A 15,623-nucleotide genomic window follows, 5' to 3' on the forward strand; every position below is an offset into this window, starting at 1 on the left:
AATATGACATTGTGTTAGTCTCTCCACCAATTTCTGGTGGGTGTCAGAGACTGGATTGGCCTAGCTTCTTAGTGCGGCACTCTCACTAAATAGATCACGGAAATAGCAGTATAATTAATTCTGTCGCAGAGATAGACGGGGTTCGAGGACGGGCGTGCGCTCATGAGATAGAGTCCGGCTCCGACGGCTTCGCACCAAGAGCTATTAGCGCACTTTTATAATGTGCCGCTGCTGCGCCGTATTCTGGAACTAGTCTATCTCAAATAACAGGCGCCAAACGGGATTCGCGAGATAGGTGCCGTGTAAGTACAAGGGTCCATACCAATAGATCCTACAATCGCAAGAATCGAAGTACCAGGGGTAATTCATTCATCTTGAGCCAGGAGTAGCTGGCATCAGCGAAATGGTTATACTTGTGCCACGCGTTTCAGTGAGCGTAGTGAAGTTTGTCTATGCCAGTGCTGTTAAAAGCATCCGTGTCTCAGTAACAAAAGCAGAGGTACCCCTGAGACGGACAAGGGTTGCTTTCAATCAATTATCATTGCGCAAACCGGACAGCTGACTAGCAGGGATACTCGCATAGCGCATGACACCACACTTCGCGCCATTGACATCCATAGACCCGGGCATGCATCGTACTTTTGAACTGCCCACTTGTTACAATGTCTATAGTGGGACATCCGATGGATAATTTATTATGAATAGGAGATGGTTAAATGTTAGCACTATGGTACGACCCTGTAGCGACGGTGTACTTGGCTGTTGGGGAACTCTGCGGTGCCAAGAATATGGTGGATCGTCCAGGTAAGACAAGCAATATAGGCTCATGACGTTCAGCCTTAAATGTTGCTGTAGGGGAAAGTGACATTCAGCCACATGTAGTCAGTGTTCGGAAGCGCTTCGAAGTTGCGCACAAGCACTATCTTTTGATCGTCTATCTCAAGGGAGTATTGCAATCTCAGAAATCACCGATTAGCTGGAAATATTTGAATGTATAAAAGCAATTTCTATTATCAATCTAAATTGCGGGCAGTGGCGTCTAAAAGGACAAAGAAAGCTGCGTACGTAACTCACTAAAGTATTGCACTATACGCTAGGGATAGAACGGTGCGAGATGGTGCGTGACGCCGGCGCCGGCGCCGTCGCTGGTGGAACCGGACTCCAGGCAGAAGCTCGTTCGGAAGTCGGAACTGTGGGAAGGTCAAGAAGCTCGGTTAATATTGGGACCTGTTCATTTCATGTGCTCTTTGCCTTCCTTGATCGATCCCAACTATTCCGTAGTAGCGTCCAATCCACTAATCTCGATCTAGCAATGACCGTCTCCTGCTTATTCCAACACGGACAGTGTGTTGAACCCTGATATGTCGGGCATGTTACCTCGGCCGACAATATGATCGAGGCTCGGCTCTAGGCCGAAAGTGATTTCACATTATTAAATGATGTTTATGAGGGTGCCACGTTTCTGTGCCGCTATTGGTTTGCTTTCCTGGGGATTTACTGGACGGCTTCGATGCTATCGTCTGTGTCAGACAGTAGTAGATCGCACATTATTCCTGGTCAGAGTTTCAATAAATTTACATTACTCTGGATCTAGGTGTCTCGGCTCCAGAGCCTAGAACCAGAATAATATAAAGGTTGAAGGCAAAAGATTCTCTATGAAACTCTATGGCGACTTCGGATGCACGAGATGGTCCGTAATCGGCCTTCGAAGTGACAGGGATTATGTTGCACAGCTAGTGAACTAATTGACACTAGAGGAAAAGCAAATCCTGTCAAAGTACATTGAAAGGACTGTACGTAAACCCCTTAGCTGGATCTCTGGATAGCCTGAGTCGCGAATTGAATCTTTGCTGGAATCACATCAACGGAGGACTGTTTGATGCTTGCGGCATTCGAATTATCCATGTCCAACCAAAGCTGTGGATGCTGGATACGAAGCGATGGCTGCTGTATCTCCAGAATATGCCCACCAGACTAAGGGCCCACGAATATTGGCTGTCTTTTGGGCCATGACCAGTCTTGCAATTCTAGCTGTGGCAGCCAGGCTCTTTATCCGTCTCAAAGTCTTGCGCAACCCAGGTGCAGATGACTGGCTGATCGCAGCGTCAATGGTGAGTCAATTACACTTTTATCCAGGTCCGACTGCCACAATTGCCCTTTTTCTGTAAAGTCTGACGATCATTAGGTTTTCAGCATATCATATTCTGTAGTAACCACGGTCGATGTCGCTCTAGGTTATGGAAAACATGCAGTCGTCATAGCAGATAGACTAGAACTCGTTCTGCTAGTCAACTATATCAACTTCGCCTTGGGTATAATATCCTTCGCCTTACCCAAATTAGCCGTGGCAGCCCTGTTGAGCCGTTTTCTGAATCCGACAACTATACAACGTGCGATCTTGTGGGGGCTGACGGGGTTCGTGGCACTGGTGTCGTGCATCTGCATTTTGGTGCTCTTTACCATGTGCGATCCAGCAAGAGCTCTTTGGGACACGTCCCTCCTGTCGAAGGGCGCGCATTGCCGGAGCTCGTGGATCCTTGTGGACTATGCCATCTTCACTGGAGGTAGGTGTGACCCTAACAGAATGATAAGATAAGCCGAGCCTAAACAGTGATAGCCGTATCTGCTTTTACGGATCTCTATTTGGCCATTTATCCGACAGTCATTTTGCTGAAGCTCCATATGTCGCTGCGGAAAAGATTGGCATTGTGTGCAGCGTTGGGCCTGAGTGCGGTGTAAGCAAGAACTCAAAAAGCTCATTGTCATCAGTAATCGCTAACAAACAAGAATATAGCGCTTGTGCAATGGCAATCATTAAGTGCATGCAGCTACCGGGCCTTGCTGATCTCAGCGATACGACATGTAAGTTGCTTATAACGAAACGCCGTATGACCGGAGTCCGACTGACACTATAGCAGATGCCACAGCAGATCTTGTGATCTGGACAAGGTAAGCCAATATGTGTTACTCTGTGGCACCAAGCCGTTGTTGAGAGAAAATCCCAGACATTGACAATATTCTCGACAGTATCGAATCGAACGTCGTGATCCTAGCCTCATGTATCCCCACGTTACAACCGCTTCTCGAAATAATTCTCGGAAAGCGCAGTTTGAGAAGTACCAACAGATATCAATACAAAGAGAGTAGTACACAACTGCCCGAGTCCAACAAGTGGAGCAGCAAGCGGTCCGCACACCGGAAAAGCAAAGGCAATACGATGGTCGCAGATGTTGGCAGCCAGGATAGCATTTTGCAGACAGTTGACGGGGACGAGAGCCATTATATGGGGCACATCCGTCGTACAGATAACATCACCATTGTGTACGAAAGTGTGACGCCACAGTCAGGTGGTGCTGATAATACAAATAATCATGTAAAATAGGAGGACTACACTGACGGCGTCTCCAGCATGTTCTTTTCTTTTCTGCCTTCTTGTGAGTTGGTCTATAATAACGTAAATGTCGTTTCTCCATTGTCTAGGTGCAATTTCATACGAGTGCTTCTAGAAATCCTGGAGAGTTGGAGTATTCCAACTAATTTGGATTCGAATGCTCGCTGAGTTGGGAAGTTAGCGTGATGGTCCAGCACTATTAGGCTGAATGTTGCGTTGCTTCCATACCTTCAGATCGCTGGCACAACGCATATCTTTCAGTATGCGATTATGTACGTATGCCGGCTCTGGACTACTAGCTTTGCATGTGCCTGATATCCCGCAGTTGGATGTATCATCCAAAAACGAACCGTTTCCAGTTTTCAGCGAGCTGTTGAACGCCTTGATGTAAATCCCATCCGCGGATATCGCAGATCTGTCGAGCGATTTCCTCAAGCAGGTCATCCATTTGTTGCCCCGCCGTATGCAGATCGCTCTCAATGAGTACCCTATCATCAGGCAAAGCCTTGATAACGTCGATGACCTTCTTTGACGAAGGTCCACCGAAGTTTATCACAGAAGAGAAGGAGAAGTAGACGTCTGATGGATTGGATTGATGCAGGAATTGCTTCAATGGCTCCACCGGTCCGGAGTAAGAATGCATGCAGATCCGTGGTGGGAATGGGAGAGACTTTTCTTCTGGCTTTGCAGGCTCCTGTTGCTTTCGTTCGTCCTCTGCGTCGCTCTCTGCATGCGCATCTGCAACGCTATATCGTCGGCGTCTCTCCCGCCGTGAGGCGCTCTTCCGCTCATGCCCAGACCAGAGGCCCTTGAAGAGGTCAAAGACCGCCCCATGAGCTTGAACGCTATGCACAGAAACTGGTCGTTGAAGTTCTCCAGCTAGGCGCAACTGAGCCTCCAAGACGGCTTTTTGATGCGCCAACTGAACACGATACGGCGAGAGCTGTCTACCTTCGCGCGACCCGGGGGTCATTCGCTCATCCCGAGTTTCTTTTTCCTCCTCAGTCCACGCCCTGGGAAGCCTAAAAGCACGATCAAGGCCTACCTCACCCACAAGAGAACGGGGATACGCCAGCAACCGTGCTCGAGATTCCGACAGCAACTCTGACAGCGGCTTCGGATCAGGTAACGACAGGATGAAGTCATCATCTGGCTCTGGAATAAGGGCCTTTCTATAGTGCAGCTTCTTCCGCTCAATTGGTGAGGCATTATCATTGGTATCGGGTGAACCAGTCACATCGTCGATGATTTGATGCGAGAACCATGGGTGCCAGCCAAAGCACGGAAGCACAGGCCCTGTTGTCGAACTTTGGGCGGACTCCTGACCCTGGGTCAAGGATGTGGCGGTCTGAAGCACCAAGTCTTGGTCCTCTCCGCGAGTGGACATGACTGTCAATGTCGATATTTTCATCTGGGGGATTTCCGCAATGGATGACATGGTGTCAGTGGGGTGACAATGGGCGTCAAACACCCCCAAGTGCCAAGGGAATGCATCATTCTGATTGGCCTCCGACATGGTGCATGTGAAAAGGAAATGCCAAAAGGCTGAGGAGGAGTTCGAGTGTCAAGGCAAAAAGAATAATGTTTCCAGAGGTAGCTTGGGGATGTGTTGATTGACAAACGATGGATGATGAATGAATGGAGAGCGAAGCTGTGACGTAAGGAAAAGCCCGCCGATACGAACGCGATACGCGGTGTACTGATGCCTGGGGCAGACAGCGGATATGGAGCATCACATGCTTCTTCATTGTCTGCTTCTCCGCATTTTAGATCTGAGGATGCAATCATGATTGCTATATTCCCTGCATGAACACTGCAGGACTATTCCTTCCTACTATAGCCATGCCATTTGCTTCTCATATATCTAGTAGGGAAACATATATTCCCATGTATTCAACATCCTCCTTCCACCTTCTATAGCCCACTCTATAGCTGCCCTAGTCCCCTCATCTTCATGTCCTCTATTTCCGCCTTCGTGACTCTTCCCCTCCTCACTCTCTTCTCCCTCCCTCTCGCCGTATTCGCATGCTTCACCACCTTCATTTCCATCGTATTTCTTGTCCTCCGCTTCTCTGTCATATATATCGAACTATGTCTTGCCATAATCACAAATTATTTTGTCATCCCAACAGCCGCCAACACCTCCCTCCTCAACTTCTCCGCATCTGAGCCCACCACTCCAGCAGCCTCCACGACACCCAAGCGTCGCTCCGTCGACCACAGCTTAAACAACGGGCTCCTTACTGCCCTCGCAACATATCGTCCAAGCCCCAATGCTCCTCGCCGAACGAACAGTTTGACCACTACAGCCTCCACCTCCTCAACCCAAGACACCAGCACTGTTCCACTCTATCGCAAAGATGAACCCCCAAGAAACACACCCCCACGCCACTCCGCCCCCTCTGCCCTCCTAACCCTCATCAGTGGCGACGAAGGCCGCGATTTCGAAGGTCTAGGTGGCTGGCGCTGTGCAACCACAGCAGCAGCAGCAACAACAGCAACAACCACCACCACCGCCACAACAACAAGATATCCAGGCCATCCTCTCCTCTCAGACACCGCCTCCCCCTCACCAAATCTCACCAGTACCGACCACGACGAAAGAGCATGGCTATCCATCAACGAGCGACTAGAACTTCCCTCTCAGCCACTTTTATTCATCCGAAACAACAGCAACAGCAGCAGCACCAACAGTGAACCCTTCGAAGCTCTCCCCTGGAGACATCGACAAATGGCTTCAACCAGCCCTCCCCCCGGAGGCAACAGTAGCATCACCCGCCATCACCATCGCTCCGCAACCACCTCCTTACTATCCACTAGCCTGTCCCCGAAATCCTCACTGCCAGATGCTCTAGATCATCCACAACGTAGGGCTATCTCGCCACCACTATCACAGCAACAACAGAACAGAAACACGCTCTTCTGCACCCCCTCACCTACCGAGAGGTTCCCAAGCGCATCGATCCCTCGAGTATCGAGTCCGACTGATGGATCAGGGGGATATTTCTCCTTGCGACCCGGTAGCACAAGCAGCACGAGCGGGTCAACTACACCAGGTGAAGAGCGACGATCACCTAGACCCTCGGCCAAGTCTATGGTGCATTACCCCGCTGGGGTGAGATATCGGAGGAGAAGTATGTCGGGGCCGAATAGTGGGGTGAAGTTGACCAGGGCGTCATCAGGGACGGAGCGGGTGTTGTAGCTGATCATATTGATCGTGATTATGGTCATGTACACGCTCGTTTGGTGGCGTTGTTTTTGTGGGATGTCTGGATAATGTGCTATCTAAGTAGTATTTTCCGACTGGATATGACAGGGGTAATTCTCCATTTTCCTAGCGATTTACTGATCATGGCACACGAATCTTATATTTTCTATACTTCAATGCTATTTTCCCATCACATTCCTACTTCTACCGTTAAGGTATTTACATTCCACGTAGTCCATGATCGACAGATACCTTTGAGACATCGCCTGATCTATGAAGAATCGAACCCATCATGTATTTACTGATTCCAGAAGAAAACGAAAGAACAAATCCCGCTATTTAGTGACCCAACACATCATGAACACCTCTTGAAACAAAAATGAAAGTTCTGACCTTTTGTTGGTCAGATTAGACTGTATAGTAATGCAGAGCTCTATGAAGATCGATTAGCTCTCTCCTTCTCAGCCACCTGCTCCATCTCAGCCAAGACGATCCGGTTGAATTCTTCCCATCCGTCCAGATAGATATGATGGCCTGCCCTCTTGATGATGACCACCTTGGCCGAGCCATTGTCTGTTTCGCGTTCCTCTACCGTCGCGTTTTGCAGGATACGCTCCTTCTCTTGATCCAGCTTAGCCTTCGCGGCTATTCCGCCCTTCACGTCCATCCAGTCGTGGTCACCATACATGAAGATGATGGGGAGACCGTTTTCGCGCTTAGGTGTCGTTGAAGGGGACTGGGTAGGGACAGAGGTGGTAGAGGAGGATTCGGAAGTAGACTGGGAGGTGGTCGTTGCAGCTGCGGCCTTCGCAGACTCAAGGACAGCAGATGCGGGGGATGGGTTTTGCTGGATGTATTGACGACCGACGCCCTCGATGCGGCGAATTAGCGGGCTGCGGGCGAAAGCGCCCGGCGCGAGAATGTACGATAGAGCGTACTCGCCGCTGCCGCGCATGCTGAAGATCGAATACGAATAGTCGTGCAGAGCCTTGGCCTCCTCTGCCGGGAGATGAGAGAAACGCCGGGATGTCCACCCGGAGACCAGGCGCGGACCGAGCGGTCCCGCCCATCGCACCAAACTGAAGGGGGAGATGTTGGCATCCCAAAGGTAGGCGAACCACTTGGGAACCATGCGCCGGGGCGGCTGGTCCGGGGAAGCACCACTATTTGTAGGGGAACCCTTCAGCAGGATATTGTTGTCGCCTTTCTGAAGCTCAGCCGGGGGAACCGAAGAGGCGGATTCGGCGATATTGCGCTGGTTCTGGGTGAGCTCATTCGCCATAGTCGACTCGTTTGGCGCAGGCATTTCTGCCCGCACAGCATATGGATCCTCTGGGATTCCCACGGGGGAAGCTAGGATAAGCTTGTTGAGTCGCCCCGGATATTTGAGAGCGTATGCCACGGCCATGTAGCCTCCCAAACTATGGCCGAGGAGTGTGAAACGGTCGATGTTGCGCTTGACTCGCCATTCTTCTAGCGCATCCACGAACCATGCCTCTGCCTCTTCGATGGCCTGCTCACGCTCCTTCGCCTTGATGCGAAAGGGCGGCCGCGTGCTGCGGCCCATGCCCAGGAGGTCCAGCGCATGGAGTTGCCACCCTTTCAGGCGACTAAGCGGCTCAAAATTTTTATAGAAGAACCCCAGACCAGCACCGTATCCATGAAGCATGACCAGATGTTGATCTGCTTCTTCACCAATGCGCTCGACTGAGAACTCGTTCAGAGCCCGATTCTTCCCGCTCAGCTCCACCATGCTGGAGCGCCACATTCGGGGGCCGTATGGATCATTGGTAGAACTGGCTGATACCTCACCCTGTTGGGTTTGATCGGCGGACTGGAGACTGCCTGTGCCTCCGGAAACATTGCTCGTTTTACCGGTCTGGAGGTGGGTTGGGGGTTGATGCTGGAGATAAGGGAGGTGGGAAAGAACTCTGTGTTCGGCTGTGGCGGCGGGTAAAGACGCCCACTGGAAGAAAACCCAGTCTCAGTCACCCATGCGACAATTGACTTTGTTCCTCAGTAATGAAACGTACCCATTGACTAAAGCCTTCCCTGTAGCCTAGGGGAAACCAGGCCAAGGGGGGAGGCGTTGCGCTGGCTCCGCGCGCTGCATGTGGCGTACTCTCTCGGCCAGAAGCCACGGGTTCCTGGCTGCGGCCGCGGAACTGGCCGCTGGGCGAGTTGAGCGACTCGGAGGCCATCGTAGATGTAGACGACGAGCGTCTAGATTCCGTCGGTCGGGAAGAAGAGGAGATGTATCGAGCGCTTTCAAACGAGGTCCAGGAACGTGAGACTGGGACCTGAAAAGAAAGCGAAGGGAATCGCGCGATCGACACTTTGTCGCCAGGAAAGACGGAGTGACAGAGGAAAAAGCTCTGTCACTCTCTCGGGCTGCAACGGAGAAGAAGGGGGTATTTATTTAAGAACAGCGAGTGGAAAATAGATTAAGTTCTGTTTTTAGGAGGGCGCAGTGGAGAGAGTAAGAAACAAGTCAGTGGAACAAAACGAGAAACGGTTGAGGACAACGCCTAAGACCGTTAACCCCGATCCGAGATGGAGTTAAAGAATACAGTAGTTTGTGAGTTTAGGCAACCAGAGATGATGACGCTGAAGATAGATAATAAATGAGTCAGCAGTACCTGTCCTGCACAATTAAAGACTCGGAATGTCAAAGACAGCACATGCATGCAAAAGAGAGGCAGTAGATTGGAACAAAAGAGGGGGAGGAGGAGGAGGAGGAGGAGAAGGCAGAAAGTTGAGAAAAGGAACAGCTGAAAGTCCAGCGGAAGTGGAGCCTCAACCAAGTGTTGGCCGATTGGAATGAATGGATGACGATGCTTCACTCTTTCTTGTCCTTTCCTTCTCCCTCTCCCTCTCCCTCTCCCCATACCTTTCTTTTTTCCTGTCTTCCTCGAAACCTCTTCTTTTTCCTTCCATGCGATGAGATAGCGCTGGGCCGCAAAGGCCAAAAATCCACCCTCCGTGTTATTGAATTATTCCCCTGCGATCTGAGCCTCGGAGCTTAATTCTGGTCCATCTAACTATTCTTTTCCGTCCTGACGAACCCGATCTCCCTGGCCCTTCCTCGTCTTTCCTCTTTCTCTGGCTTCCACTCCAGAGCTCATCATGGCCTCAGCAAGCCTAGACCAACTGGTCAAGGGCTCTCCAGCACCCAACAATCGTCTTGCATCTTCTGCGACATCCTCCTCCGAATCATTGGCGCCTGCATTTCACTCCCAAGCTCCCTCTAGCGATCCCTCTTCCCCGCCACGGTCGTCAACTCCCGATCCACTGTCGACCCTCCCCTCTTCCCCACCCCAGATATACCTCAATCTCCTCATTCTCGAGAGCTCTCTGCGAGCTCAGTACCTGGCTCTCCGGGAACGCCGCCGACAAAATACATTTTTCCTTCTCTTGCTTGCCGCCTGGATCGCCTACTTTGCCTACGCGCTCTTTCTCCGCCCGCGCGAAGATGGCCGCGGTGTCGGAGGATCGGTCTATTGGGTGGTCGAAATGGGAGAAAAGGTTGCCCTGATGGGTGGCGTGGTCACTGCCCTCCTGGTCTGGGGAACAGGGCAATGGGAACGGGGAGTTCGTTGGCCGCGGCGCTGGCTCGCCGTAGCCAACCGCGGCCTCCGCACCATGAACACCAAGATCGTGGTCATCCGAGGTCCCTGGTGGCAGGAACTCTTCTCCTACCTCTCTTTTCTCTTCCCCTTCTCTGCACCCTTTTTTCCGTCCCCCGTGGGCGATTTCCACTACGTCGAGCGCCCTGCGTCCGAAAGACGTGGTAGTCGGCAGCACTACCAGCAGTACTACAACCACGACGCGGAATCAGGTCTGGTACAGGAAGACCTCAGCCCGGGAGGGGACTACATTCGACTTCTTCTGCTGCCGAAGTCATTCTCGCCCGAGTTTCGCGAGAATTGGGATGACTACCGCAGCGAGTTCTGGGACAAGGAGAATGATCGTCGTGCTCAGCTGCGCCAGAAGCTGCGCCAAAGGGAGCGTCAGCTCGCCCAGCAGGATGGCGGCTGGTTCTGGTGGTTCGGATTGAGTTGGAAGGCGTCGCAACGCCGACGAGTCGCTGCCGCAACGATCAGCCGACCCGGCGATGCTGACAAGATCCCACATCGTCCTCATCACCACCACCATTCGTCCAGTATCTCAAAGCTCGTCCATGAATCCAAGTCGCCCTTGCGACGCGGCGGACCACGCTCCGAATCCCACTCCCGCACGCCATCACGCAGTACTACCCCCGTTGACACTGACGACCGACCCCCGTCCAGGTCTTCGGTCAGTGGCCGTCCCCGCCGCGGAAGCACAAGTCCAAGCACAGAACAACAGATTCAGCAATCACGAAAGAAGAAGGCATCCAAAGCCGCCACTCGTGGTCTGTCTCCTCTGACGCAGGCCCAAATCCGAGAGGGCGTGCGCACCCCATCCTTTTCATCCGACGATTCCTCCTTTATGGGCACACCCAGCGAGAAAGAGAAACCCAGGGAAGATGGTGCTGAATAGAAATTCTCTCCGGTCCTTGGTCTCTCAAACCAACACCCATTCTGGTCTAATCTACCAATTATCCCCCGTATGTCCATCGCCAATATTATACCCTCTGAATTGCACACTACACACTACACACAAACAAATACTATCTCATCTCGATGTACTTACCGCCGTCGTCGTAGGGTGTGTGTCGAAATAAAGCTCTTCTCCTCTCTTCTCCCTACCCTTTCTCTGCATTGCCGATTTTTGTCTCATACATTTCGGTATTTCCGTTTTCTACCCCAAATCCGATGGATTTCTTCTCTTTTTAATACCCCTCATATTCTATCATCTTTATAGTGCATTCTTACTTTACCTTTCCCGTTTTTGGCATCAGGGGGTATGGTATAACTATGCGACTGAACTTACGTCCCTTAGAAAAAGATTCGAAGAAAGATTAGATCAGAATCAGTTTAGTCCTTGGTCTGGATAGTATATACGCATGCATATATGATTATCTCTCTCTCTCTCTCTCCCTCTCTCTCTTGTCTTTTTGATTTTTGCGGGTACTACGTACATGCCCTTCCCGTGGAGTACTAGATACACTGAGTAGTGAGTGGGACAGACTAAACTAGCCTAAGTAGTAAGTACGTAGTGGGCAAACTCAAATCCAGGCCTGTTCCTGCGCCTCGGATGTAAGGGGTATGCATGATAAAGGGGCAAACTACTAACTGTAGTAGTGAAAAAAAGCAATGAAAGGGAAGGACTATCTACTAGACTAGGGGAGGGGTTGAAAAAGGAAGTATAGTTTAGTACTCTGTTAGTCTAGTATCTAAGTTTAGTCTCTCAAGAACCTTATTCCGGCCTATCATATCATGTTATATCAATGTATATCAGGAAGCCCTAAAGTCCGGGCTTCGGTAGATAGTTAGCTTGTAGACATTGGTGTGTGGAGAATATGATGGATGGCATTTCGATTAGAAAGTGATGCATGCACATGGAGGAAGTAGAAGATTAGAAGCCGAGTAATATAGATGATGAGTTTCCGAGACGCCGAACTATCCGTAACAATAGGTTATATGTAATCAAGCAACATAGAAAAAAGTGTAAAGAAATCATGCGCGTGATTCAGCCGTCAGATAGGTATCCATCCCATTTCTCTAGGTCGTATAACGTTGTAAAATGAGTTTGAGTGGTTTATTGTTTATTTTTGATTAGATTCTGTAGACGGTTTCGTCATCCTCAAGGTACCTGTTTCGCAGAATTCATTAGCACTTGTGTCATGTTACGGGGACAACGGTTAGGGAGCTTACATCAATTCGTTCCTCTCATTCATAGCCCTCAGGGCTTGGATCGCTTCTCCGCGCTGGAAGACGTGCGATTCGCCGAGGGAAGGTGTGTTGCGCAGCGCAGTGTTCACAGCTCCGATGAGCGATTCGACGTCGGCGGTGTCACCGTGGGTGAACAGTCGTGTGCCCATCAGAGGACCCAGTGCTTGCCTGAAGACAGTCAAGCGAGCGGGCTGGATCGGCTCAGATGAAGCAGTCGTGTTCTGCGACTGCGAGTTGTCTGTCTGGGACTCGACTAGCTGCGATGCGGGTCGAGATGAAGCCACAGACATCCGGGACTGGCTTTGTGTTTGTGTCTGCGTGCGGGATGTTTGGCTAGAGCGGAGTCGTTGTCCACGGGGACTAGAATTGTACAAGCCATCGCCATCCTCGGAGACAGCATCTCCGTCCGCATCCATCTCTGCGTCCTCGTTGGTGGCGGAACGAGCGTTGGCTGCACGGGATCGGAGACCGCCTCTCCTGGATGATCTGGGGGTGGCGCTGGATGTTTGCGCAGGAGTGTTATCGTCGTCAGAGTCAGAGTCGCTACTGTCTGAATCTTCGTCAAACGAAGCGACCTTTCTCCTCTTGCGGCGCTCATCTTCAACGAGTTCCTTGAACATGGCGAACCGGAGGATAGACTCTGCGACCTTGGCGTCGCGCTCCTCGACTCTGTTGGAGAGGCGTGACTTGGCGTGGGCGGTGGATAGACGAATCAAGGTTTCCAAGGTACGAGCAGTAATGGGCGATGTTCTGCGCTGGTTACCAGACAGTTCGTCGTTTCTCAGAGCAGAATATGTTGCGACAATGTGGTCGGCGGCACCCTTGGTCAAGACGGGCTTGACACGAGACTTGGCGTATTGAATGTATTTCTTGATGAAGGGAATGCTCAAGATTTCAATGTTCTTGCTCTTGGACCGGCTCATGTGGGCCATGCCGGCGTGAAGCATGACATTGAACTTCTCGTAAACATCTGTAGGCTGGTTCGAGTCCTGCGTATCCTCGAGGCCGACACCAAGCGTTTGGTGAAGCTGTTCGCGGACAGGAGCACCCTCCTCAGTACCGGGCTGGCGGTAGCGATGCATACGGAGGACGTGCTCTGACACCATTCTGTCCCTTGAATCCTCAATGTCATCGGTCACGACGAAGAGTAAATCGAAACGCGACAATAGAGAATCCGGAAGGGCAATGTTCTTGTGGGGGTCTTTGTGGGGGTCGTATTGTCCGTAGATCGGATTGGCGGCGGCCAGAACACTGCATCGGGCGTTCAAACTCGTGTGAATACCGGCCTTCGCAATGGTGACAGTCTGCTGCTCCATGACTTCGTGGATAGCCACACGATCAACATCGCTCATCTTGTCGAACTCATCAATGCAGACCACACCGCGATCACCCAGAACCATGGCACCAGCTTCAAGTCTCCGCTCGCCAGTTTCCTTGTCAGACGTGACGGCAGCCGTAAGACCAACACCGGAAGATCCTCGACCTGTCGTGGCAATCGCAAGCGGGGCGGTGTTCAAAACGAAACGAAGCAGTTGAGACTTGGCGGTCGAAGGGTCACCGACCATGAGAATGTTGATATCACCACGCAAATGAGTGCCGTTGTCCAGGTTCTTCTCCATACCACCGAGCAGCATGAGCAGGATGGCCTTCTTGATGTAATCATGTCCGTAGATACTGGGCGCGAGCGAGTGCGACAAGAGTTCAAAAACGCCCTTCTTCTTGGAGACCTTATTGATGTTGCGGATGTCGGTGTCGGTAATGGTGGCCTGTGCGATTCCTCCACCGGACTTCGAAGACAGTTGGATAATGTTATTCGCAAGGACAAGCGTGCGGAATGTAGCAGACGTAGACGAAGCGTTTCTGTTACCCAGAGAGCGGTAAACTCCGACCAACTGGATTCTGTCTCCTGGCTTAGCCCGATCAACCAGATCATCGTCAACAATCACATCCACACTCCGAGGCAGCTGGCCAGCCGGGGCTCTCTCAGGCATTTCTTGGATCGAGATAGTCTGGTGGTCCATATACGTGGAGAAACCGTATTCTGTGACAAGCTAATATGACGAAAAGTATTAGCCTCAAAATATAGGTACTGTACCAAGCGAACATACCGGATTCTTCTCCTCGTCTTCCTGGGGATAGATGCTCATGCTCGTGGCACCACTGGCCGTCATCGTCGCATCAATGTACTTTCTCGTGAGAAACTTCTGACCGCGCTCGCTCCAATGTACACTCTGAATGATCTTGGGTCGGACCAAAGAGCACTTCGTGACGATACCCTCGAGGGAGATCATTCGGTTCAGGTGGGAGGAACCGAGCGTTCTAGGGTTGCAGGAATATTCTCCAAATGCGCCAACAAAGCCGCAATGGTAGTTCTAGATACTGTTAGAAGCCAAACGAGCATCGTGGAGGTGCCCAGTTTCCCATACCACATCGTCTCCCGTTTCCCTCGATGGCCTATTCGGCAAAGTCTTGATAATCTCTTTAAGGGCCTTTTCGAAGGCATCGGAGTATTCATATGGCGACGTGAGAAGGCTGTAAGCGATTAGCCAGAGCGCCTGTTTGAGGAAGCGATTATTTCCTACCCATCGGCCATCTCACGGTTATGCGCTCGGATTTCATCGATGCTAACCTGCGCAACGTATGGCATTAGCTTCCGGAACCCATATGCTATGGCCAATGTATGAGGTTATATGCATACTATCAATCGACGCAATCCCCGATTCAACATCAACAGAATATCAGCCCGGTAACTAGTCGCTGGTTAGCATCTGCCATGGCGTGGTCTGCCATAGTTGTTAAGAGTGGGTTGGTGAGCAACGGACCTGCGCGCTCTCGCATCACCTATATTAGAATCGAGTTAGCCTATTGCAATCCATTGGAGCAAGTCTGTCCGGGCTTACTGGGGTCAAGAAACTCGACGGCGGCACGCACTCGATCCTGTGCGGCGTCGTCAAACTGTCCCTCCATGGCGGCGGACTTTCCCACGGACTACTAGTAAGAAGAAAATAAGGGGTATCTGGGGAGAATTGACAATGAAGCGTGGAAACAGAAAACAGCTAGAAGGGTGGGGTCCAGTGGGAGAAAAGCAAGCGGGGAGAAATGTCGAGGTGATTTTTGATGCTCGTTGATGGGGAAGAAAGGGTGGGTTGCCGGGAGGATCTTTCAGGTTGCCATACGCGACAGCTCAATCGGGTAATATTGGAGCGCG

At 51.2% G+C, this 15,623-nt stretch overlaps 6 protein-coding genes across 6 annotated transcripts; 3 read left to right on the forward strand and 3 right to left on the reverse strand.

Moving 5' to 3' along the window:
* Nucleotides 1–1,940: 1,940 nt before the first annotated feature.
* On the forward strand, nt 1,941–3,382 carry BO79DRAFT_224358 (uncharacterized protein; the record flags this gene model as incomplete). Its single annotated transcript, XM_025683666.1, has 6 exons — nt 1,941–2,111; nt 2,186–2,415; nt 2,475–2,564; nt 2,618–2,862; nt 2,919–2,949; nt 3,028–3,382. 6 exons carry the CDS (start codon nt 1,941–1,943, stop codon nt 3,380–3,382), a joined length of 1,122 nt encoding a protein of 373 aa, XP_025544744.1.
* An 81-nt stretch (nt 3,383–3,463) lies between these two features.
* BO79DRAFT_186707 (TatD family hydrolase) lies at nt 3,464–5,000 on the reverse strand. Its single transcript, XM_025680489.1, has 2 exons — nt 3,620–5,000; nt 3,464–3,555 (listed from the first exon to the last, which is right to left on the reverse strand). The coding sequence occupies exon 1, from the start codon at nt 4,905–4,907 to the stop codon at nt 3,726–3,728; it is 1,182 nt and encodes a 393-aa protein (XP_025544745.1). The 5' UTR covers nt 4,908–5,000; the 3' UTR covers nt 3,464–3,555; nt 3,620–3,725.
* Nucleotides 5,001–5,209: 209 nt separating this feature from the next.
* BO79DRAFT_206696 (uncharacterized protein) lies at nt 5,210–6,663 on the forward strand. The gene has a single exon (XM_025682029.1). The coding sequence runs from the start codon at nt 5,346–5,348 to the stop codon at nt 6,591–6,593; it is 1,248 nt and encodes a 415-aa protein (XP_025544746.1). The 5' UTR covers nt 5,210–5,345; the 3' UTR covers nt 6,594–6,663.
* A 124-nt stretch (nt 6,664–6,787) lies between these two features.
* On the reverse strand, nt 6,788–9,272 carry BO79DRAFT_242468 (putative alpha/beta hydrolase). Its single transcript, XM_025685210.1, has 2 exons — nt 8,633–9,272; nt 6,788–8,565 (listed from the first exon to the last, which is right to left on the reverse strand). Exons 1-2 carry the CDS (start codon nt 8,798–8,800, stop codon nt 7,033–7,035), a joined length of 1,701 nt encoding a protein of 566 aa, XP_025544747.1. The 5' UTR covers nt 8,801–9,272; the 3' UTR covers nt 6,788–7,032.
* A 453-nt stretch (nt 9,273–9,725) lies between these two features.
* Nucleotides 9,726–11,514, forward strand: BO79DRAFT_186714 (Spo7-like protein; the record flags this gene model as incomplete). Its single annotated transcript, XM_025680490.1, has 1 exon — nt 9,726–11,514. The coding sequence occupies one exon, from the start codon at nt 9,726–9,728 to the stop codon at nt 11,118–11,120; it is 1,395 nt and encodes a 464-aa protein (XP_025544748.1). The 3' UTR covers nt 11,121–11,514.
* Nucleotides 11,515–11,902: 388 nt separating this feature from the next.
* BO79DRAFT_206698 (MCM DNA helicase complex subunit MCM3) lies at nt 11,903–15,522 on the reverse strand. The gene is made up of 8 exons (XM_025682030.1): nt 15,316–15,522; nt 15,238–15,256; nt 15,114–15,165; nt 14,998–15,044; nt 14,842–14,947; nt 14,524–14,787; nt 12,398–14,466; nt 11,903–12,335 (listed from the first exon to the last, which is right to left on the reverse strand). The coding sequence occupies exons 1-8, from the start codon at nt 15,380–15,382 to the stop codon at nt 12,299–12,301; spliced, it is 2,661 nt and encodes an 886-aa protein (XP_025544749.1). The 5' UTR covers nt 15,383–15,522; the 3' UTR covers nt 11,903–12,298.
* Between the last annotated feature and the right edge of the window lie 101 nt (nt 15,523–15,623).

Source organism: Aspergillus costaricaensis (assembly GCF_003184835.1).
Source record: "Aspergillus costaricaensis CBS 115574 unplaced genomic scaffold BO79scaffold_2, whole genome shotgun sequence".
NCBI lineage: Eukaryota > Fungi > Ascomycota > Eurotiomycetes > Eurotiales > Aspergillaceae > Aspergillus > Aspergillus costaricensis.